This window comes from Molothrus ater, chromosome Z, assembly GCF_012460135.2.
Source record: "Molothrus ater isolate BHLD 08-10-18 breed brown headed cowbird chromosome Z, BPBGC_Mater_1.1, whole genome shotgun sequence".
NCBI classification, from domain to species: domain Eukaryota; kingdom Metazoa; phylum Chordata; class Aves; order Passeriformes; family Icteridae; genus Molothrus; species Molothrus ater.
Window position 1 is genome coordinate 47,631,683 of NC_050511.2, and position 24,059 is coordinate 47,655,741.

Genomic DNA, 24,059 nt, shown 5'->3' on the forward strand with positions numbered 1-24,059 from the left:
TCCTCAGGAGCTCAGCTCCCTGTGAGTCTGGAGGAGAGCTTTAAGGTCACCCACTCCAACCATCCCGGCACTGCCACTGTAACTCTTCAACCACACTCCAGATCCAGATGCTTAAACAAAAGGGATAGGGGACTCCACCGCCTCCCAGGGAAACCTATTCCAATGTCTGACCAGTCTGACAGTGATAATCTTTTTTCCTAATATCTAATCTGAATCTCCCGTGTCTCAGATGGAGGCCATTTTCTCTTGTCCTCTCACTGCAGGCCTGGCAGGAGAGACTGACCCCCACCTCACTGCACCCTCCCTTCAGGGAGTTTTAGAAAGCAGTGGGGTCAGCCTTGAGCCTCCTCTTCAGGACACTAAACAACCCCAGCTCCTTCAGCTAGTTCTCATAAGACATGTTTTCTGGTCCTTTCATGAGCCTTGTTCCCTTTTCCAAACATGCTCCAGCACATCAATGTCCTTTTTAGAGTAGCCAAGAACTGGACACAGCACTTGATGTCCCGCCTTGCCAGTGCCAGTATATAAGACGACAGTAGGAGCAGGATGATTCTTTTGGAGCCATTTGGGCACTAGCCAGCTGAAGCACCCCAGCTGAGGCTTCCAAGGCACTTACAGGCCAGCCTTCACATGGGTTAGCGCTGTCCTATTGCCACTGCTTCTGTCACACTCTGCCACCTCCCTCCAGGTGTGGCTGAGGGGGAGAAGGTAGTTCAGCCTTCAGGGGAAAGAAGGACTTTGTGCAATCAGTTATACCCTTCACACTTCCCTCTTTTCCTAGTGGAGCTAGACTCAGTCAGTCTCTACTGATGATGTTTAAAAAAGACAGGAAGCTATTGGAGAAGGTCCCGTGGAGAAAAACATAATTTGGGGCCTGGAGCTTCTCTCTTATGACAGACTGTGGGACCTGGGCCTATTCAGTCCAGAAAAGACTGAGAGGGGATCTCATCAATACATCCAAATATTTCAAAGGCAGGTGACAAGAAGATGATGCCGGATTCTTTTCAGTGATGCCCAATGACAGGATGAGAAGCAAAACACAAGAACTTTCACCTCGGCATGAGGAAGAATTTCTTTATATTGAAGTCGTCAGAGCACAGGAATAGGCTGCCCAGGGAGGTTGTGGAGTTTCCCTCTCCAGAGATATTAAAATCCTACCTCAATGCATTCTACTCTAGGTGATACTGCCTTGGCAGGGAGGGTTGGACTAGATGGTCTCCAGAGATCCTTTCCACCCCTAACAATTCTGTGATTCTATGTGATCCTATAATCCAGTCTACTGGCCAAATACCAAGAAAAGACAAATTTGAGACAGATTGTCTCAAATTTGTCTTTTGTCTCAGATTTGTCTATGGCAATCTGTAAATTTTGCATGCTGTAATGAGCTTTATGTGCTCTACAGTTTGGCAGTTTAGGCCAGTGGAAAGATGGGCCACACCTGGACAGGTCTGCTTTTTGCTGTTCTGGGTACTAAACTTAGCTAAAGTCAGTGATAAAACTCAGCAACACTTTCTAAACTCTAAACTCTCAGGGCTTTTCTGAGACCAGTGGAAAAGGCACAGCTATCACTGCACACAAGGAAAATTAAAGCCACCCAGACTCCTTATTTTTGGGATAAAGGCATAAGAAGTGTTTTCCCAGGCCAGTACAGCACCTGCCAAGGCCAGCAGTGCCAGGCTGCACTGGTGGGAGGAAAGGCAGTTGTCAGAGAGCATGTGAACCTGCCTGTGCTGCATGTCTCGTCCCCTGTGCCCCCAGGACCTACACTGCTTCATTAGGGTGGTCTGACACCCCTATTCCTTGCAGTATCTTTTCCAGAGGCTTTTTCCTTTGGTGCAGCTTGATCCTATCAGCCTCCAGTATCCCAACTCACCAATTTACCACTGTTTTTACCCCGTGAAATGTGCTTCACTGAGCTGAGTTGCCCCAGCTGACTGCACAGCCGTGCCTCTCGCAGCATCTGCATCCACCACCCGGTGGTTTTTCAGCTCTGGAGAGAAGTGCTCCATGGCAGATGGCACTTGCTGGTCCCGTCTAGCCCACGAGCTGTCCCTCTCTGCTTGCTTGCCTTCCGTGGGTCTCATCACCCTGATGAATCACTTTCTTCCCGAAACCCGTCTGAAATGCCCTATATTGTTGTTGTTGTTGATATTTTTCCCGCGGCTGCAGCTGACCTCCCCCGCCCCGCTGCTCTCGCGCTCCGCCGCCGCCGCTGTCCCGGGGCCCCGCCCCGCCGGCAGCGCCGCAGACCGGCCCGGCAGGAAGCGCGGGGCGGCGGCCACCGCAGGTATTCCCGGCGGGGCTATTCCCGGCGGGGCTGCGGGGCTGGCGCGCCGCCACTCCCCCCCCGCAAATTCCCCGAGCGGCGAGCGGCTCGGATGCCCCCCCGCCCCAGCCGGGCGCTGGTACGAGCGGTGCCAGGCTCAGGCCAGGCACCGGCCCCCGTCGCTGGTGCCAGGCTCCGGCCCCCGTCGCTGGTGCCCCGCGCGGTGCAGCTGGGCTGGGAGGCGCTTCTGCGGCACTGCGGGAGGCACGGGGAGTGGCCATGGGGGCTGCCTTGCGCTGATCACAGCTCCGGAAAGGTTTTTGCCGGGTCCACCCTGATCCGTTTTCATTGGTGAGTCAGTGTCGGGGCAGCTTTCGGCTAAATATATCTTTCAGACAGCTCCCCGGCAGTTATTGGACCGAAGAAAACTAGAGACAGACGCTGCTTTTCTGTTGCTGTTGGATTTGCTGGAGACTGCGGGTACCTGCTTGGTTCTGCTTGCAGCAATAGCTCTGTGCCAGGAGACGGTGGCTTCCAGGAGCTCCTCATTACTTCCCTTAAGGAGGTGAGGTCTTATCTAGAGGTCTTTGAATGCAGCTCTGACATGATTCCTTATAACTTGTTTCTTGAACCTAATGCTTACTAAATAACCTAAATTAAATTAGATAAAGTCCTTGCTTGGTCCTGTTCATGGTGTGGATCCATGGATCATCACGCTGGCAAGAAGTAGAAGCGTGATGGAATCTGCAGAGGGTACAGAAGATACTTACACTGGTACTGACATAAAAGCCTCAGCGTCTGTTTGGGAAAGTTGAAAGTGTTTGTTCCTCCTGATGATATTTCCTTTATGACAAGCAAAACTAGCTTGGAAATGAAGTTTTTTTGTGTGTTTCAGAAGTGTAGTTGAGGCAACACCTTCTGAAGGAGAAGGTAGCAGAGTGGTTGTTGTTGGTGTTTGTGAATGTGTTCACAACCGTGATCCACAGTGTATGGGAGTGAACTAAAAGAATTTAAGTAGCTTTTCACAAAGAGTGAACATTATTGACAGCTGTCTGTAAAGCTAATGTGGGAACAGGAGGGGGCAGCAATAAACATGTTGGGGCTTAGCCAGTGCTAAGATGCATAAACCTTTCAGTCATGAGGACAAGTTGTTCCTAAGAGCAGAGGAAATAGATCAGCTTGGGAAACATCTCAGTGTGCTCCATTGTATTATCTCACTGACATGTTGCCATACAGCTGGATGTTGGGTTGAATAGTTTTGTGTCTGCAGTTGGATTCACACTAACTTAACACTGCAGCAATTTATTTGCTCGCATATTTGCTTCAGCTTTGTTAGTGTCTTGAACTGAAGTTTCAAAAAATGCAAGAAGTTATTTATAGATACTTTGCTGGAGTGTTGTTAGCTTTCTTTATACAGGAGCTGTGGGTATCTGCCACTCTGAGCAAAAGATCACATCTGTCATATGGTTAAGCACTTGAAAAAGTGCTCGGAAACATGGCAAAATTGCCATCCTTGCATAAGGAAAAATTTACCTGAATGGGGGCCTGTGTAGCTGGCTACAGCTTTTATATCTGAGAGATAAGTTGAACTTGAGATTTAGAAAGATCTCCTCCAGCTCGAATTTTATCTTTTTATTTTACACTTCTGGGACCCAGGTGGTTGCTTTGGTCACTAAGGCAACCAAGTCTCTTTTGCAATGACCACAGAATTACTTTCTCTGGTGCATAATTCATCATATGAATCTCTTCTACTGGATGAAGAACTAACGTAACATGCAGGCATTTTAACAACTATAGTCAGCTGATATAAATTATTCATAAGGATGCTACATAATGCTGTCTTTTTCTCCAGATGCCATGGTTTAAAATATTAGTTGAACATTCAGTGCAAATACCAGGACACACTTACCTGCAATTCCTTGACCTGACTATGTGCCTACCTGCAGAGCTTGTTATCTTGCCATGTTTTCTTCAGCTGTTCCTTAACATTAAGTACTGAATGCCCTGGTTATTGCTATGGATTTGGTATGCCCATAGGCTGTACTTATTTTTCTCACAAGAGATTAAGGTACTGTTTCTTGGCTGCTAGTCCAGCCTAATTTAGGAATGAAAAAGGGAGAAAACAGGTATTAAAGGTCATCGGAGCAGAGGAGGGCAGGGAGCAATGACCAAAAGTAGAGTTGGAGACCTTGGCTAGGTAGTTTGAAAGCTAGGAAGTATTTTTTTGTCATGTGGCAGACCTGAACTTATTCCTTCCTTTTTTTGTTGTCTGCAGGTTCTGTAACAGTGATGATATAATTGGGATTGGCTTATTTACCTAGAGAGTATCCTGTTTCGATCTATTTCCTTAAAGGGATGAAGAAAGGACCAGAAAGCGGAGCATGTATGCTTGCTGCTCCAGGCAGTTTAGTGGAGTCAGATCCAGACACTAACAGCAGCAATGGAACCTCAGCAAGAGAGAAAGACATGCTTCCTTCTCCCGGAGAACTGGAAAATGTACCGGTGAAAACCAGCACAGAAACATCCAGAAAAAAACTCTGTGGTTATTTAAATAAGCTGGGCATCAAGGGGCCAATCAAGACCTGGAAGTCTCGCTGGTTCTTTTACGATGAAAACAAATGTCGCTTACTGTACTACAGAACTGCCCAGGACATTAATCCTTTGGGGTCTATTGATCTCTCCAGTGCCAGCTTTGACTGCAAAATGGAGAATGGGGAAGGAGTTTTTGAGATCAGAACACCAAGCAGAGCTTTTACTTTGAAGGTAATGAAAAATTCTCAGTCAGGATAGACATACTTGTTACTCAGGTATCTTTTAGCTTGAGTTTCATTTGAGTCCTTGTAGCTTAGATTGCTATGACTTGGACCTAAATTACTTGCATTGTTTTGGCAAGTCTCCTTACCTGTGAGATGGCTGTTGTTTAATAGTAGGAATAAAAGCGGAACTGTGAGCCAAATTAAAGTAATTGAGGAGTCCTGCAGTCCATATGTCATTTACAGAACACAAACTCTTAACTCTTCTGTCTAAAATGGTTGTTCCAGGAGGATTCTTTGCTAGGCTTTTATTTCTGTGTAAGTAATTGTTAAAAAGCTCTGGGGATGCTTCCTGGCTAAAACAATTGGGACATTTCTGCTTAGTCTTGGACCATAAAAAACCAAACCACATTTAAAATTAGGTCAGTGGTCCACTAAGATTCTACCCCTTAAGGCCATACTAAAAATTTCCTCTGTCCTCCCAAATCAGTATTAGTACCAGAGGATACAGATACAGCAGATACAGCTATGGATAGGCTTGATACAGCTGACCTTTTTTCCTGCTGGCTTGTGCAGGAAAGTGGTGGTCATCTCCTCAGGCTCTGTCTTGTGTTGATGAGATGATTCCCCTCCCTTTCCTGTTTTGTTAGGCAATCAGCAAACAAGCAATGATGTACTGGCTGCAGCAGCTGCAAATGAGACGTTGGGAATTTTGCAACACTCAGAGCAGATTTCCTGTGGGCAGCTCCCAGCTTGTGAATGACCCTCTGGCTGGAAGACCAAGTAGGTGTTGCACATGTTAGCCTTTCTTTTGCTTTCAGCCCCCTGGTGATGAATGGTGTTCCTCATCTGGAAGTGGGTAGAAGTTTTGGTCAGGCTTTTAAATGCAGGTGCCAGATATCAGTACTTGGCCAATGTTGGACACTTCTGCCTTATTATGTATAAAAGTGAAAAAGCTGCCTCCTATCCACAGCATATGTTTGGGGATATGTGTCTTGTGATCATCTTGATTTTCCTCACACGTGTGAAATGTACACATTTGATATATCACTCTTGTAAGGCCTCTGAAATTTCAAGCAAGTAATGTTTTTTCCAGCAGTGGGCTGAAGATGTCCATTCCTAGAAATGGTAGTAGATAGGTCAGTGGATCAGGGGAGGGCACAATCAGGGTATCCACCTGCTCAGTAATGACTATATGTACATTTTGTTTGAAACAAATAATGCCCTCCCTAGTTAGTGTCTGCTCTGAAAGGTTCTGGCATCTTGCTACAGCAGGCAAAAATTTGGTAACAAACTATTCTTGCAGAGTGTTATCTGCACATTAAAACTATCAAACGTGGTTTGGAATGTGGGAAGAGAACAGCAAAATTCTCCTCCCTTATACCTTTAAGCCATTAAAGTTTGATTGTTTAATGTTAGTCATGCTCATATATATGGTTGAAATCACTTGATTGTCCTTGAGTAGATCATTCTGTTTGTACATGGAAACTTATGTAATTTAACCTAAAATTAAGGAAGCCTACCCCACTGTCCTTGACCACTTGCACATGTAATGTGTATCTGTTGTATAAGCTGTTGTGGCTGTCAGGTTACATGAAGGACCCAAAGTCCAATGGAATTCTGTCTTGCTTATTTGCTTTTGTGTCCTGTTTTGTTTTTATATTTGTAGATGTAGTTGACAATGAAGACTTTCTGCCTCTTGTGAAAACACCAACAGAAGCAGTGGGTTTAAAGGCAGCATCTTTGCCTGCACCCCAAACATCTACTGCATTGCAGAACATCTCCCTTAAGCACCCTTGGACAGAGATACAGTAAGTGCATGAAGAGAACTGCAGTGCAGTTGACAAGCTGGCCTGCCACTGTGTACCTTCTTTGCCTGTCATGTATTGTGTGAAATGGGACTCTTGCCTAGGTGGGAGAACTGTGAAGCACCTTTTCAGAGGCTAGTCCAGGCCAAAGTAAACTTCCTGCAGGTGGGTCTTTCACATCCCCCTGTTTTGATGAATTTCACATAATCTAGTTCTATTAGTAAAGATCCTGGTAGCAGACCTAGGACTTGACTAAGCTCTCTTCAGTGTAGTCAGTGCTTTTCATGCCTAGTATGAGCCATCTGCACAGTGGTCTTGGAAGAGCGCATGATCAGGTTCAGCTCTACTCAGTAGGTAGTTATAGGAGCTCATTAGCTCTTTCCAGTAGTTTCAAAGGACCTTGAATGTAGTGTATTCTCCAATGCAGGAACTCCAGGGAGAAGGAGCTTGAGCCTGTAACGTGGCCTGACTGCACCACTTGCTCTTGCTTGCTGAGTTTCAAGGGTGTTAGTATTCCCACTGCCTGCTTCTGTTGCAATGGATAGCCCCATCAGGTTAAAAGTTACTAGTCTGGGGCAGTTACAGTTTCACAAAGACAACTTCATCAGTATCTCTTTAAATGTTTCCTAGTCGCTAATTTTCACATAATAAAAAATGAGTAAGTGGCCGTAGGTGTGGTAGGCAGCCAGGCACCTGCCAAATATCGTTGGTGTGGAAGTTGCCTGTAGTTTTTTTACCACCACTGCTGCAGCTACAATCTGATGCTTTTATGAAGAAAGATCCCCCATGAGACCAGTGTTTCATGTTAGCAGCTTCATCTACAGTCAGGAAAACAGCAGACACTGAGTCTTTTATAGATCTCAAGAGACTTGTTTTGTTTTAGCTGATGGACAGCACAGGATGAGAAGGAAAAAAACTGTATGCATACTTTCTGGTATAGGTTTTACACAAACTACTTGTACATTTGTAGTTCCTCAAAGTCAGCTGTTCTATTTTTCAGGCTATGCATTCTTTCCTATTGATTAAAAATGACACAAACATGTCCTTGGCCCCTGCTCCCGTGTTGTGCTTTTACTCAAGCATGAGCTTAAGTAACAATTGTCTCTTTCCAGCTTCAATTTGTATTGCTGCCCTTGTTCAGTAAACATTTCTCCAGGCTCTATCACTGTCAGGCTGGGTCTTCATGAGCATAGCACATCTGGATCCCTGAGCTGCTATAGACTCATGGAGAAAACAGTGCAGCATTAGCTAGGGAAAAGTAGGAAAATTGCATTGGATGAGTAGTAGCTGCAGACTACAGGGACTGAAGGTCTGCTAGTCTTACACACTAGTATGTTCTCCAAGGTCAGCAATGTCTGCTCTTCTGCTCTGGAGCCTTAGAGTAGCAAGGCAAAAGGATAATGGTATCTAAATGGCAGCTTCATTTACAGTTAAGAAAGCAGCAAACACTGAGTCTTTTATAGATCTCAAAACAAGGGACTTGTTTTTTGTTTTAGCTGAAGGACAGCACAGGAGGAGAAGAAAAAGATTTGTATGCATGTTTTCTGGTACAGGTTTTACACAAACTACTTGTACCTTTGTAGTTCTCCATGATTCTATCAAGTCATCTCTTAGTGCTTCTGGCAATATCTGATAGCAGCAGTTGTAACAAACTGTTCCTGGGTGTGACTGCAGTTTTTTGTTCCTGAAACTCTTTCCTACATTTTAGTTTATGACTTCGTAAATAACCTTTGGCAAGGTTATTTATTAAATGTTCAGAGCACAGGACCTGTGGCTACTCCAAATGTGATCATTTGTCCCAGTTTTGGCTGTGTTGTAGGTAACTGATCTTCTCTTGGCAGCCTTTCTTGGTACCTGGGGATTTCTGCAGTGAACTAAGGATAGGGATGGATGAAGGAAGTGAAGGGGAGAGGGAAGGATGTGGTTAGTTTACTGTTACCTGTGATCCTCTCTTTGATCTGATGTGTTTATGTATAGGGCTGAAGCACATGGGGAAAGATTATCTGATTTGACGTTGCTGTGCTGTACTGATTCTGTGGCATTTTCCTGGTTTACACTGGTTACAACCTTGCTCTCCTCAAATCCACCAATTCTATAAAGAATTAATTTTCTCAGCACATGAAGGAGATAAGTTTTGGGAGGAGAGGTGAGAAGTAAGGGGAGGTAAGGAATTGAATAGTTTGACTATGCACTGGCTAGAGGCGGTGATCATGACTTCTGTTCACTAGGCTGTCTTGATCTCTTCTTGTTTCAGAAACACTGTCTACAATATTTGTGGCTCCAAGCAGCTCTGGGGGAGCAACGGGAATGTCTTTAGCTTTGATGAATTCCAAGAGCATCCTGAGAATGTGGATGAGGAGCAAGAGGCAGAAGGTGCAGGTGATTGTTACTGAGCTGTGTCAGCTGACTGGGGTGCCTTCTAGCAGGGATTAGCAGGAATGGAAATGAGATGGTGACAAATTTTCAAGGGATATGAAAACTCTGTTACATTGTCTCAAGTATCTTCCTGTATTGTTGCCACAAGACTGACTCTTTTGGCTCTGCTTCAGGTTCCATCTATCTCCTACCTCTGGAACTTTCTGCAGAAGCCAGAAAAAAAACCCGAAAAAACCCTACCAAATCAACCCCAAACAAATAAAATCCACCAGATTTATTTGAGGTAAAAGTATAATTGCTGCACAGCCACAAGCTAAGTGTGGCAGCTCTACTGGATGCATACCTTTCCACGGTGGTAACTTCCATTTCCTGTGGGCCAGATTCATGAGCAGGGTGCAAGGTGGGTTAACAGGTGCCATAAACCATCACAACTTTGTTTATTGTGGGCATATCAGTGTCTGATCCCTACAGGTTTGGCTCCAATCCTGTGGGTCAATTATCCATGTCCTGTATGTCAGCCTTCTCTGCGGAACTGTTGAGTCCCCACAGCAAGACTTGGGAGTCCATAGTAGAAGAGCAATTCTGTCTAAATTAAGTCTATCTCCCCTCAGTTAAGGAAGGGACCCTGGAAGATGGGAGGATGGGGCCCAGGCTGAACTGGATTAGGAAGGCCAGGTGGATGAACAGTGGCTTCCCAGGCTCAGAAGAATTGTTGAGGGAGAAGAACTCAGTGGATAAAGTAAGTGTCCTTCAGCAACAGATTCTGACGCTCACAGAGGAAGTCAAGTCACAGAAGGTGAGTGTGATGAAGAGACTACTATTTCTAAGGGTCAGGGCCCTGAGGCTGGGCACAGGGACTCCCTTACACATTGGTGTGATAGAAGCACTGAGAAGTGCTCATCAGGCAGTAACTGGAGACCAGTTGAAGCTCCTGGTGTTACCACCTTATGTGTGCCTAAGTGTGCCCAGCACAAAAGAAGACCTTCAGCTCTTTCTAGGAAGTGCAGTAGGTGTAAGAGGGAGGTAAAACAAATCCAAGTGTACTCTGCTGTTATCTTGCTTCTGCATCTCTGTTGCTTGATAAGTTCAGTCCTGAATGGGTACTATGACACTGGTGAGAACTGCCAGGTGGAGTCATGATATTAACAGCAGATCATTCTTTTTGAACAGTGACCCACCTTTAAAGTGTGATTTAACTATAAGAAGTCAGGGCATGGGTCACTGCAAGGGCTGTCGCTCATGAATGAAACTGTTCTTCAAAGCATGGAGCAATGCCAGGTTCTCTGCTAATGAGGCTGGTAGCTCTTCCAGCTGAAGAGGCAGGAGAGCCAAGTCCCATGTTGGGCAGTCAGTTGCATCCTTGATTTGCTTTCTTAAGTGTCTGAGATGGCAGAGCCTGAATCAGCAACGTGTTGTGGGGCAAGGTTTCATGCCTTCATGCAGGATAGAGTGAGGGAGGACTCTGTCAGAAGGAAGGTTAAAATGGATACTGCAGTTTCATTCTGGTAGCACAGGTAGTTGCAGACTGCATTATTTCCCTCCCATTTTACCACACTGCTGACCAGATCTCCATGTTCTCTGCTGGGCTTCCCAAGAATGACTGTAGGAAAGCCAGAGTTCAGACAGTGTGGGCAACAGCTTTTTTGCTACCAATCCACGTCAAGTCATCTGTGAACTGCTGCAGAGACCTTTCAGGCTGTCCTGGTTCAGCACAAATTTGGAGGAGAAGCCCCAAAGGGGTTCCTCTAGGAAAGCAGACTCAATCTGCCCCTCCCACCCCAACTGGTCCAGGAGAAAATACCTCCTTGGAGAAAAGTGGAAAAAACCTGTTTATTAAACAATAAAATCAAAACAATATTAAACAATAAAACCCCTGGCTGCTCCAAAAGAGATGACAAACTGAGAAAGTCCCCTCCCCAGGTTGCAGCTCAGCTCACTCAGTCTCTGATCAGTCCCTCAGGTGCTGGAAATGCCGCGGCCCAGGCCCGGCCTGGTGGGCCACAGGTGCAGCTGCTGATGCTCTGCTGGGTGTCCAGTCCAGAGCAGGTTTAAACAGCTCCAAAGAAAAGGGAAAAAACCCCACAGTCCAGGGAACTTCTTTGCCTCAGCTAGCTAAAACTAACTAAAACAAAGGAGAACTCTGTCCCACTGTCTGTCCATCTGCAGACAACAACAGTCCAGTGGAGGAGTGAGTGCAGTGTCTGAAAACAAACTCTGCGCTTCTTCTCTCCCCCCTTGACTCTCTGGAACAAGTCTTAAAGGTGCAAAACTTATTATTCAGCATAAACAGAGCAGACAATTGGGGATAAAAGCATCATATAGTCAACCTAGGACACAGGCTCTCTGAGAGCAGAACATCTCACAGTGGTGTCACTGTGGATTCAAGATTTCTGCATTTTTTTTTTCCTTCTGAAAGAAGGCAATTTCAAGATATTTCACTGTTGGGTCTGTGCTGTCCATAATGCCATTGCCCTGGACAGCGCAGTGATGTAATGGTTTTGCATTCCCTTTCCAGGAACTAGTCAAACTTCTCCACAAAGCTCTGGAAGCAGCCCAGCAGGAGAAGCGAGTATCTAACATGTATCTCACTGCAACAGAAGACAAGGACAGGCTGGAGCTCGTGCGCCACAAAGTGAGACAAATTGCAGATCTGACAAGTCGACTGGAAGCTCTTGAACAAGAAAAGAAGGAACTGGAGCAGATACTGACTTTGAGAGACAGCCATATCCAGGAGCTCAAGGAACATGTGCAGCTTCTGATGGAGAAGAACCATGCCAAACAAGAAGTCATCATGACCTTGACAGAACAGATGGCCCGAGAGCTCTCTGACCCCCTGCAAGAAGCCAACACTATCACTGTAGAGACATTGTATAAGCAGCAGGAGGAGATTGAGCATCTGAAGGTGTGTGAGATGGCACAGGTCTTTTGAGTCCATTTTTATGCCATCAGTTCAGTGGGGGATGTTCATTGCAGTAAGCACAGAATATACTTCTGGTGGTTGCTCCATCCCTCTCCAAAAGAGAGGAAGGCTGGAAGGGGCTCACCTGGTGCCAATAGGGTCCTAAAAAGCATCTGGGTCAGTTTCAGATTCAGCTTAGAGCCTGTTTTGTTTGACTTTCTGTCATCATTCAGTGCCTCCCACTTTATTTTCTTTCTTTTGTTTCACAGCTGCAGCCTGACTTGCTGCCTTCACTTACTTTGTTGCTCTATGTTTCTGTCTTGCAGTTTCCCAATACATCCTGGTTCTTTCAGATGCAGGCTGTTGTATGTGCACAGCTGTAATTATAAGTTAGTGTGAGGTGGAGAATTGCCAAAAGAGCCACTTTCTGTGGAGTGTGTTCATTTTGCCTGCCAGCCATGGGGCTGAGATTTGTTTCATATAAAAAAAAAAAAAAGAAACCAACCAAAATAAAACCAATCAATCAAACAAAACACATATATTCTTAATCTGAAGTGAATCCCTGGCTTTATATGGTCTGCATCTCTCCAGTGTTTAAGTATGTATATACATTTAGCATTTTCAGGTGTCTTGTTGATGTAAGACAATATTGTGCCTTGATTTCCTTTGTAGGTAATGTTTGTACTAGGGAGTCCTGTCTACTCCTCAGAACACAGAATTTTTGAGATATTTTATTGTCATTAACTTAATCTGATGTCCCTGAAATGTGAGGAATTTTAAGTCCCTCAAGATCTCTCCTTGTGTGACTGTTTTGCTTCATGGCAGGATGATATTGATGCATACAAAACCCAGAACCAGTTTCTCAATTCTGAGATCCACCAGGTTACTCGACTCTGGACAAGAGTTGCTGAAAATGAAAAAGCTCTCCTGATGAAGGTAAGGCAAAGTGAACCTTTTTCCTTGGTGTGAACTGTTACTAATTTATTTTCAAAGTTTCTCTTCTATGGCACCAGAATAGATTTTGATCCACAAGGAATAAGCTTTCTTGTGGTTTTTTTTAGTGTGACCTCTTTACTGCTTTGTATTGTTCCCTAATTAAACATGATAATTTTAATTCTTCAATAGAAGTAAAATACCTGTGAAGATTAGCCTTAAAGGTGCTGAAGCTTAACCCAAATTTCTGCATTTCAGCTATGCAAATAAAAAAACAACCCTGTGTAGGCAATCAGAAAAATTTCCTGAGAGCTGACAGATTGAGTCCTGACTCCATCTAGTCATGGTTTCTTTGCTGGACTTGACATTGCTAGGTGGCAGCATGGTGAAGTCCTGCAGTTAGATCAGAGTTCTTACGTTTTCCTAAGTTGTATTTTTATTTCTAGCTGTATAAGTGTCAAAAACCTGGTTACTCTCAGACTTGTCTAATCCTATTTTCTGGTCCTGAACGACTCTCAAGGCTGGAGCTGTGTGCCAGCATTTGTTTTGTGGGTTTGCCTAGGATTTACTTCCCTGGGTTTTAAGGTATTGTTGTGAATGAGTGTCTTCGATTGCTTAAAGAATCACTGGCAAAGGTTAGGCATAGCAGACTCAATATTGAAGTGAAAGCATGGCAAACGTCATTGCCAAGGTTCACTCTACTACTTACTAGATGGTTAAAGCACACAAAGATAAAATAGTACTAACCTAAAAATCAGTTAAAAATCTATGTGGAAGCTGGGGATGGAAACGGGTAAGGATGGGAAAGCTTTAGCATAAAAGGAATAAGGGAAGCCCTCCCACTGAGCTACAAGGTTCAGTGTGGACTCCTGTGCAAAAAACTTAGCTCTGGACTTGAACAATAGTTTGGGCTTAAAGATTTTAACACACTTAAAGTAAACCACACTTAAACAATTGCTGAATTTAAACAATTTACAAAAGATTCTATGGAATTTACTGCAATCACAACAGTAACTCACTTATAGGCCTAACTAACCTAAAATACTTGAGAATCTAAGATTCTAGGTACATTTTCTGTAACGTATTCACACAGACATAGAGTACGTACAAGGCACCCGTGAAAATTCTCCCTCAAGCTCAGTGAAGTGCTCATGTCAGATGTCTGCAACTTCTCAGCAGGCCAAAGGGATGAGCCTCGAGGAGTGGGGGCATGGGCCCAGGCTTTGTCATCATTGTTTGGCTGTGGTGCTCCACAGCAAACCTGAGAGTTCTCTGGCTCTGAGAGGCCCCACTCAGAGACTCAGAGGGAGGTTACTGATCACAGCACACTGTGGTTCAGAAGAGCTCAGAGGGTCTCACTTGGGACTACTGTTTATACATTCATAAGAGAATTGCCTTTAGTCATAGTAATTTACTATCCTGGCTGCAGTTGGTAACTTTTGAAAATTTGATGACAAAAATGTTCCTCCACTTGAGTTTGCAAGAAAGATAAGTTTCCAGTGGTGTTTGTTAAAAACCAAAGCTCATTAGCACCAATTCCTGAGAGCAGACAATATTTCTGAGAAGCACAAGAGCTTAGCCCAGGTGCTGTTCATCAAGACTGAGGCCTAACAAGCATTTCTGAGATCATAATATGGCCTTAGGGCCATTTGATGGGGGAGTGTGCCATTACAGGTATGTCTTCACAGGTATGACTTCTGGAGTGTTATTGCCATTCTTACATCTATTTGCTTTCTAGTTCTTTGAAACCCTGCCTTCCTCCTAACTTACTGCCCTCTCATCCTGACACTACCATAACCTTCAAGAAGGAAGTTATCACACGAGCCCAGCATGCTCAGTGTGAGGTAAAATGCTGACTAAAGTGGTAGTATGAAAGAAACATGCTCCTTTCTGTCCCCTCTATATGCAACGTAATTCTCTCTGTTTTGTTCTTGTTTTCAACTTTTGCATCCCACTGAACAGGATTCTTCACTGAGCTTCCTGTGAGACACTGGGTGAGTCTTGTCACCTATGTGGCCTCAGTTCCCCACTTGTGGAGTGCATTAATCGTCCTTATTCTTTTTTTTTTTTTGCTTTCTGTGAGCAGGACTAAGGTGGTGGCAGGTACTGTTCTGCTGTTTGATCTCAGTTGGGTTTCCTTGAGAAATGATGTGTACTAGTGCCATGGGATTGGGGATGCTGAGGGGCATGTGATCACCTAGTCTGTGGTGCTACCATGTATCCTGAAAATGCTATACTTACAGCTCAGTCTCTGGAGTGGTATGTTTTAGCAGGATACAGCTCAACGTGGTGTAGAGAACTTGTCTGAGGATGAGGGGAAAAGACAGCAGAGAACTCAGCTGCAGAGCTGGCTCTTTGACTGTGTCCTTAGTTGAGCTGGTGGGGTGTGGCCATCTACTGACGCAATGCAGTAGTTAAAGTAGGTGATAATGTAGTAGGTCTCCCACTCAAGCAATTTCAGTTGCATGTTAGCTACTGCAGCTTGTGCTTGTTCATAGACCATGGTGATTCATTCATGGCTGTAATTCCACTGATTGTGGAAAACTAATAAATGTGTTTCCTGGGGCTTTGCTCTGCAGAAGTCTTTACTTTATGTGGAGACCAGGCCAGTAGAGAGCAGTGGCAACACAGGAAGGCAACACTGAGCAACACTGAGCGAGCTCTTTCCTTCTTGTTTCCCCAACAGTGTGCCTGCCTGCAAGCAAGAAACTGCCAGATGGAGAGCAAATACTTGACAGTCTTGAGAAAGCTGCAGGAGGCTGTGCCTGGCCTGCCCAACTCGCATGCTGAATTGGTGAAGAACCTCATCCAGGAAGCTCTCCAGTGGGATGTGAAGGCAGAAGCGGAAGAAGGTTTTAACTTGAACCCTGTAAGGTAAGAATTGAGAGCATGGGGATATTCACAGCTTTGTAGAAGCCTGTCTGCAAAGGGAAGTGTGCAGGCAAAATACATCTAACAACATTCTGTAGCAGGGCCTACATTTGTGTCTATGCCTTCCTGCACAGTGGGGGCCCTTGTTCTGTAGCAGTTCCTATTTTATCTGTTTGGTCAGTCTCACAGGTTCTCCATGTAGCTTTGGAGATGATGTCACCCTTGAGCTGAGAATGACACAAGAACAGACGAGAGACCCAATTGCAAGGGGAGAAACAGAAGTTTATTACAAAGGATTTTTCAGTTTATATAGACTGATATGATACAGTCTACTTGATTGGCTCGTTACACATCATCCTTGAGAAGAATAGGAAAACAAAGTGGAAAAACATCACCTGCAGATTGTTTATACTAACAAGTTATCACATTCCTACAATTCCTTAAAATTCTCACAAACCACTGTGAGAAACAATTGCCGTTTCTCTCTCCCTGACCAGGCTGGCATCCACAAGAGGAGACCCCCTCTAGGTCTCTTTGTCAAGAATATGATGATACCTTATAAGTTTCCCACCTTGTGGACAGATGGTGCACAAACCTTGACAAGCTGTACTATCTGTACTCTTGGTGTGTTCTGATCAGTAAGAGATTTGCATTTTGTACAAGGAGACATCAGAAGGAACTGTGGATCTCTGTTCTTTGATCTCATGCCCCAAAGTCTTTCTTGTCCTCTCCTACAGAACTTCTCTGCACTGGGACAGGGTAGGGAGAAGGTATACAGGGTGAGCTCAGTATTTCTTTAGGGGTTGATGAGGGGTCTGATGAGGTTGGTCTGCAGCTCAGAGCAAAGTTACACTTGAGTTGGTGTGTGTATTCCAGTGCTGCAGGTTCTCATTTGTCTTTAAGGCTCTGAGGTAGGCAGTCACATGCAGAGAAGTGAAGGAGTACTGTTACAAATGAGTGTTTGAGATCACTTAAAAAAATCCCTAGCAAGGGTATCAGAAAAACCCAGATTTGATATTAAGTGACAGCACAACAAAGTGAAGTTGAAGCCTATGGAACATTTCTCAGATCTCAGTGCAGCCTGGAAAGGGAGGGGGGTAGGGGGTGCCCACCCGCAAGTACTTGTGCTCCAGTATAGGTGATGTGAGCCTGGCAGCAGGCTGTAGCTGGGATGTAAGTGTTAAGTGTCCTTGACACAGGTACCAGCACTGTCATTTGAACTAAACACTGCCTTGTGTCCCTCCAGTGAGTATGATGAGTATGGGTTTATGACTGTACCTGACTATGAAATTGAGGACTGGAAACTCCTTGCCAAAATTCAAGCCCTTGAGATAAAGTCCAACAAACTGCGGAGCCAGGAAATAGTGGAGAAGCCCCTCCGTGACAGATGGAACAGCATTGGCGAGCTGAACCCCTGTGCAGAGCTGAAGAGTCTGATCCGAAGTGGCATCCCAGTGGAGCATCGGCAGCGGGTGTGGTGGTGGATGGTCAGCCGGCACTGCAGCCCAGCGCCTGGCCACTACCAGCGGCTGCTGGAGCAGAGCAGGAGCACCGAGCACCCGGCCTGCCGGCAGATTGAGCTGGACCTGCCCCGCACACTGACCAACAACAAGCATTTCTCCTCTCCCACCTCCCAGCTCATCCCCAGGCTCCGGAGGGTGTTATTGGCATTCTCCTGGCACAATCCTGCCATTGGATACTGCCAGGGATTGAACAGGTATGCTGCTTCTTCATGAGATGGCACTGAAAAGGTGTAGACACATACTCTAGGCTGTGATTCAAGCAGCCTTAGGCTCTTGCCTCTCTACAGTTCTGTCCTAGCTGTAGGTATTTAATTTTTAATTGAAGAATTCTGCATTTGGTGACTTATTTTTTCATCCAGTGTTGTAACTGGGATCCAGAAAGCAGCAGGATGCACTTGCATGGCATCTCTATAGTTACAGGATGGGAAAGAACAGCTATAGGAGGAGGAGTGAAGCAGTCCCAGAATAACACCACAAGGCTGGGGCTGAATTTTTAAGTAATAATGTAAAGTAGTAAAGCAGAACACCACCCTGGTGATTCCCTTTTTTGCTGAGAACAGTTGGAGGAAATGTTGGGAAGTGTTAACATGCAAGGGAGTTGCAGCAAATGACATGAAGAGAGACTGAGGAAACCACAGTTGTTTTCTATCTGGAAAAGAGAAGATTCAGAGAATATAAAAGTTTCTTTCACTTCCCAAAGAAGGCTATAGGAAAGATGAACCTAAATTTCCTAGAATTGTGCTGCCAGTAGAAAAGGCAATAGGCGTTAGCTGTAAGAAGGGAATTTCTAGTTGGACCTTTTCACATGAGGGAGATGTGCATAAGCTGTTTATTCCAAATGATCTTTGGATGATTCTCAGAAAGACGATAGAAGCTTTCCTCCAGAGAGCCCTTAATAAAAGGCATCATCTTTCTAGTCTGTCTAAAAGGCAGTAAGTCACAGCTGAAGGAGGTCAGGGCTGTAAAGAATGTATGGAGAGATTAACTATATCACATAATATGAAGTACCTCTGTGTGACCTCTTTCTTGTATTGAAATAGCCTAAATCAGCACACTACTAACTTCAGCAGATCTACAGAACATTCCATTAGCTGGGAAACCTCTCTCTGTCACATCAGTTCCATATGTTCTGACAGAGCCACATGGGAAAGAAGATCACATCAGAAACAGATGAAAACAGATCACTTGCCTCTGTCTGGCTTTCCTGCCACATTTGATATTTTGGATACTGATTGAGCTGGAGACATGCAAAAAGACCTCTTGTATTCTTTAATTCCTATGTTGATGACTCCTCCTGCAGTACTGAATACTCTCACCATGTCTTGTCCACCACAGATTGGCAGCTGTTGCTCTTTTGGTCCTAGAAGATGAGGAAAGTGCTTTCTGGTGTCTAGTTTATATTGTGGAGAACATAATGCCAGCAGATTACTACAGTGAAACACTAATAACATCACAGGTGAGCTGAGCACCCTCACATCTGCTTGGACTCTCATACAGTGATGTGAAGTAAAGGTTTAAAAGTGAGTAGTCAACCTGCTGTGTGTTTGATTTCTCACAGGATAGTGATAGCACCTTACAATCCCTTCCATTGCAGAGGCATTGGAGACTTGAGAGTTCAAAATTGTTACATTCACACAGAGCAGCAAAATTGGTCACCAGCTCTAGGAAATGAGGTAATAAAATGAAATCACATTAGTCAGAAGGAAAGTGCCCCATTAATTGCACAGTTACTTATTTTAAAGAAGTTTTAATAGAGTTGAAGCAGCAAATTCTGGTATGTATAGACTGAATATGAGGAAGCCACCACTTTGCAGCCCTTCAGTTTTTGAAGCTGCACTCTTTGGTGTGCCATGTACATGTGGATGAAAATGCTGAGATTTTTATATTCACTGTATTTGCCTCAGTCCATGATCAAGCATGGTGTTAGTTCTCACTATGGGATTCTCTGCACATCAGAAAAGATTCTGGCCTTTTGATATCAGCTGTTGTGCTGCAAATAGCTTACCCACCTGATTAAAAATCACTGGATTTCAAGGTTTTCAGTGTGTCTTGTGTTAGATATACTCTGTCCTCCCAGGCAGACTGAGATAAGCTAACTCTCATATAATTCAATGGAATTGTAATTGTGTGGCCACAACACCCACACCCATCAGTGCCTGGTCTGGTAAGCCTTACTTGGTGTCTCTGTTGTGAAAGTGGTCCTTTTAGAGAAAAAAAGGTTTGTTTTTATCTGTGGGCTTAGAGGAGGCTTCAAGATTCAGTAGCTGAGAGTGATACCAGTGAATTTGTTGACTAACATTTACTGGGACAGTGGTGTGGTGGTGGAGAGGCCAACTCACAGACTGAGGAAACAGTTATATCACTTTGAAGATAGCAAAATGTCTCTCCAGAGGAGGCTGTGTTAGCTGTAGGATTTAATAGACAGCACTCAATACTGTATAAGTAGAGACTGACAGGGAAAATATGACACACTGAAGAGGCTTGCCTACATTTGGTGAGAAAACACTGTCAGCTGAAAGTCTTCTTTAGAAAGAATTTCTGACCTCATGGTTGGTATCTGAAAGTCTAGCCAAGACCCATGTAAAGAGGAACATCTAAGGTGATGCTTTGTGGGTTGGCTTGATAAATTGAGTTGGCTGGAAAACTTACAATTGCAAATTTTGAAGACAAAGCGTATTACCTGTATAGTTTGTACCCCTGTGCCACAGCTAAGTGGGCTGATACAGCTGGGGCATTGATATGATATGGCAGAGGGAAGCCCTGAACATGATCCTGCTCTTTAGCACTTACCCTCCAGAAAGCATGGCTCTACTGACATGAAACCTTTACAAACCCGGATCAAAGATCTCACTGACTGTATTTCTGTATTCTGGCTCATGCAACCAGAAGCAAAGCACAGACAGTACTCAGACCACAAAGAGAAGCTTAAGTGAGAAAACCAGGTTCCTCTTGCAAAGTCAGAGGTATTCAAGGTGTTCAGTCTGTTGGGCCATGTACAGTCATTCAGACCTGAGCAGGTTGTAATGCCTGTCATTCAATTGGATGCTCATGGTATCACAGAAAATCCCAGTAAGACCAATGCAGGAAGATGTGTCAGATTTTCCCTGCTGACTTTGAGATTGGCAAGGAATATGACTCTTTGCTTGAGAAGAATGTGTATTTCTCTGCCTATATCTTGGCCTTGTTTCAGCTCCATGCCTTGGTGTGGATGCCACATACAAGTACACTGCTCAGTGAGTTTGAAGGGTTGGGAGACAAAGGATGCTTTGCTCCTCCTAGGGTGTGGTTCACTAGAAGGCAGCACCAGTGATGACCCTGACATGCAAGGGCCATTGTCCTGTTTCACCACTCCTCTCCTCTAACAGCAGGACTGCTCTTGACTAAGACTTCATTGTTTTCTTTTTTGTCAATTTTAGGTAGATCAGAGAGTCTTCAAAGACTTCCTGTCCGAGAAGGTGCCTCGCCTCATGGCTCATTTTGAACAGTATTGCATTGATGTCTCACTCATCACCTTCAACTGGTTTCTGGTGGCCTTTGTGGACAGCCTGGTCAGCGACATCCTCCTGCGAGTGTGGGATGCCTTCTTGTATGAGGGAACTAAGGTGCAGCTCTCAGTCTAGGCCTTCCTTCCATCGGTACCACCTCTGTGGCATAGTGACAGGGTGATGGGCATACACATATGTCAAACATACGTGAGGTTGAACTGCTTGGCCTATCCTGCCTGTTTGGTGGCATGCTTTGATGTCTCCAAGCCCCTGTTTTCTATGTACTTGCTCCTAGTAGGCAGACCTAGTTTCTGATTCTGTGCGCTTGGTACTTTTTAGCAGATAGTTGTACTGCAAAACATCTCTCTGATAAGCCATGGTATCTCCTACTCTGTGACACAACTAGGAGTATTACAGATAAAGGCAGCATAAGATAGACAGTATCTGAAAATGTGAGTCCTGCACTGTCCCTGTGCATAGGGAGAACTGCAGAACCCTTGTGAAACCCCTGTGGGGTACTTTTGTAGAGCCTGGTATTCTCTGGGGTTGCAATTTAGCTAACAGATGGTCATTCTCTTGAGATTAGCTCTGTACTCCTTTAGGCCTGCCCTAGAACATACTATTGAGAGCAGGAGTAACCCTGGATCTAGTCTGTACTGCAGTGCTATGTGCCTAACACCATCTTTCTACAGGATGGCCTGGACCTTAAGTTACTTAAAACTTTATCTACTCAAATACCTTTTAACCCTCCAGGTCATTTTCCGCTATGCTCTTGCAATTTTTAAATACAATGAGGAGGAAATCCTAAGAATTCATGACAGTGTGGAGATCTACCAGTACCTACGCTTCTTCACGAGGATGATCACGGACGGCAGGTAGGACTGAGTTGTAGACAAGCTTCCATTCTGTATTTGTACTTGCTTGCCTGTTGGGTCAGTTTAACAGGAGTTGTGACTAGTTTATTAAGAGAGACACAAATGCATTGATAGGTCTGTGGCACATGGATCCATTTATCTCTTTTTGACTTTCCCTTCATTGTATTATTTAAAATCTTTTTGGCTCAAGCAAAGGCATGCTACCAGCAGAGCAAGCCACAAAGTCTGGGTCAGTCTTCTTGTAGCAGCTGGTACTTGTGCTAGTGATTGCTGGATTTCTCTCAGCTGTAGTTGGGGTATTTGGGAACACAGCACAACCCATGACCTTGAATGGCAACATGTACCTGAGATGCAGATTTCTGTGATCAGAAAAGCTCTGCATCAGGAATATCCCTCCCTGACAGGCCATCAGAATCGGCATCTGATCCATTGTCTCCTAAATGATGGCTGCACACTGATATCTTAAAAGGTGGGATGGTACACGTGTATGTGAAGTACTGCTTGGGTTGGTGTTTGTGTGGGAAAGAATTCCTTTAAGACTCGGCTGTTTGGTGACTTCTTATCTCAGAGAGCTGAAGTCTGTGGCCCTACTCTTTAATACCCCAGAATGCTCCTGGTGTATCTGCTACCATGTGTTACCAGCCAGTAAATAAGTTGACCACAGCTGTCCTTTCTATCGTAGGAAGCTGATGAACATTGCCTTCAATGACTTAAACCCCTTCCCCATGAAACTGCTGAGGAACCGTCGGTCAATGCACAGAGAAGAGCTGGAGGCAGAGCTGTGTGAACTTGAACAGATCAAGGCAGCCTATGTGAAAGAGAGAGCAGAGCAGGGACCTCAGGACCTGGAGGAGGTTGTTAGTGAAGAGGAGGAAGAGAGCTAACAAAAAGAGTTCGTCATCACCTCCCTCCCATACTGCAGAAGGTCATCAGTAGCAACTGTCAGTAAGAAATGGACCAGAGGGGGAAGTCTGGTCGCAGGAGTTCATCTGCCCTAATAAGCAAGGCTGTAGTTATGGGACCATATGAAGTCAGATTTATAATGGATTGGAAGGTGTCAGAGGAGTTTAATCTTCTTCTTTATTCCTCCCCGTTTAGCCCATCCTGTCCTGTGCAGCTCAGGATTACAGCTGAGGGTGCAGAAGAAATATCAGTTGTGGTGTCATGACAGGAACTGACATGATGCAAAAGATCTAGCAGGGTTTTTATACATTTTCTGATGGAGGCTTGAATGAGATCTTTACCTACAAGTAAAATCTCCAGAGATAATGAACCAAGAACACTCCCTCGTTACCTAAACACAATGCCAGATCCTGCTGCCCCACTTTCCTGCTGAGTGGTGTATTACTCCAGGTGTGCCTGCAGTGCTGGCACTGACAGCAGACCCTGCTACAAGGGGGCTCTGCTCTATGTTTTAGACTGACCTTGAACCCAAGTGGCTTATGCCTTCTTTAAATATCTGGTGGTTGATAACCCGACCCTTCAAATTGTCAGTGCTTGTAGAGGAAGGAAAGGGAGGAATTCATAGCCTACAGTATTCTCAGCCCCATGGGCTGTAGCCAAGATGACAGACTGTAGGGGAAACGTTACCTATTCACCTGAGACACATGGTCTGCCTCACTGGACAAGTCAGCCAGTTTCAATGCATTATAGAAGACTGAGATGGGAGAGAGCTGTGGAGGCACCAACCACACAGCAGAGAAGTAATCAAAGTGGAAGTGAAGTTTTGAGACGAGTGGATAGATCCCCTGAAGGTCACCGAGAGCTGCACACATTAAAAGTGTGGGATAAGAAGAAAATGTTACTGGAAGCCTACTACAGTATCTCAAAAAAAATGAGCTCATTCTCAAAGTATGCCTTGTATATAGGGAAGTCTAAAAGGCAGAAGGTTTTTCTCCACAGAAGTTATTGCTAATCTAATTTATTTATACTCTTATGTTCACGAGTGCATATAGAATTTTGCTGTTGTTACAGATACTATCTTCTAAATCAAGACCATGAAAATTAGAAGTTTACTCACAATTTTGTTTCCTAGAGCTTTCTGCAACAGCTTAAAAATCTTTCCTCCTGACTTGGCCTTATGTTTAATAATAAAGACATTTGAAACATGTATTATTAGATTAAACCATAGCCTGACATATATCTACAGTATATAATAAACATTGGTCCATGTGATACATAAACTCTTCTGATACAGATATAGGTATCAAAGTATTGATCCTGATGGGGAATTCTGAAAATAGTTTTAAAATTAAATCAGAAGAGAAGGA

The 24,059-nt window shown here is 44.5% G+C and overlaps 1 protein-coding gene across 4 annotated transcripts; it reads left to right on the top strand.

The window, feature by feature from the left end:
- Positions 1-2,440: 2,440 nt before the first annotated feature.
- TBC1D2 (TBC1 domain family member 2) lies at positions 2,441-24,059 on the top strand. Of its 4 annotated transcripts, none has more exons than XM_036403103.2 (14): positions 2,441-2,831; positions 4,542-5,029; positions 5,670-5,802; positions 6,689-6,830; positions 9,082-9,206; positions 9,815-9,999; positions 11,719-12,105; positions 12,928-13,038; positions 15,722-15,909; positions 17,153-17,623; positions 18,765-18,885; positions 20,846-21,031; positions 21,668-21,789; positions 22,472-24,059. In XM_036403103.2, the coding sequence occupies exons 2-14, from the start codon at positions 4,622-4,624 to the stop codon at positions 22,671-22,673; spliced, it is 2,781 nt and encodes a 926-aa protein (XP_036258996.1). In that variant the 5' UTR covers positions 2,441-2,831; positions 4,542-4,621; the 3' UTR covers positions 22,674-24,059. The 4 variants fall into 4 exon arrangements, with proteins under 4 accessions (XP_036258996.1, XP_036258998.1, XP_036258997.1 ...); XM_036403105.2 differs by having other exon boundaries at positions 9,082-9,200; XM_036403104.2 differs by having other exon boundaries at positions 4,620-5,029.

What these genes read in the sequence shown, in the direction of transcription:
- TBC1D2 (XM_036403103.2), top strand. Translation starts at nt 4,622, where the DNA reads ATGAAGAAAGGACCAGAAAGCGGAGCATGTATGCTTGCTGCTCCAGGC. An exon ending in AGGAAGTCAAGTCACAGAAG is followed by an intron (nt 10,000 to 11,718) that starts GTGAGTGTGATG and finishes TTCCCTTTCCAG; the next exon opens with GAACTAGTCAAACTTCTCCA. An exon ending in AAAAAGCTCTCCTGATGAAG is followed by an intron (nt 13,039 to 15,721) that starts GTAAGGCAAAGT and finishes TTTCCCCAACAG; the next exon opens with TGTGCCTGCCTGCAAGCAAG.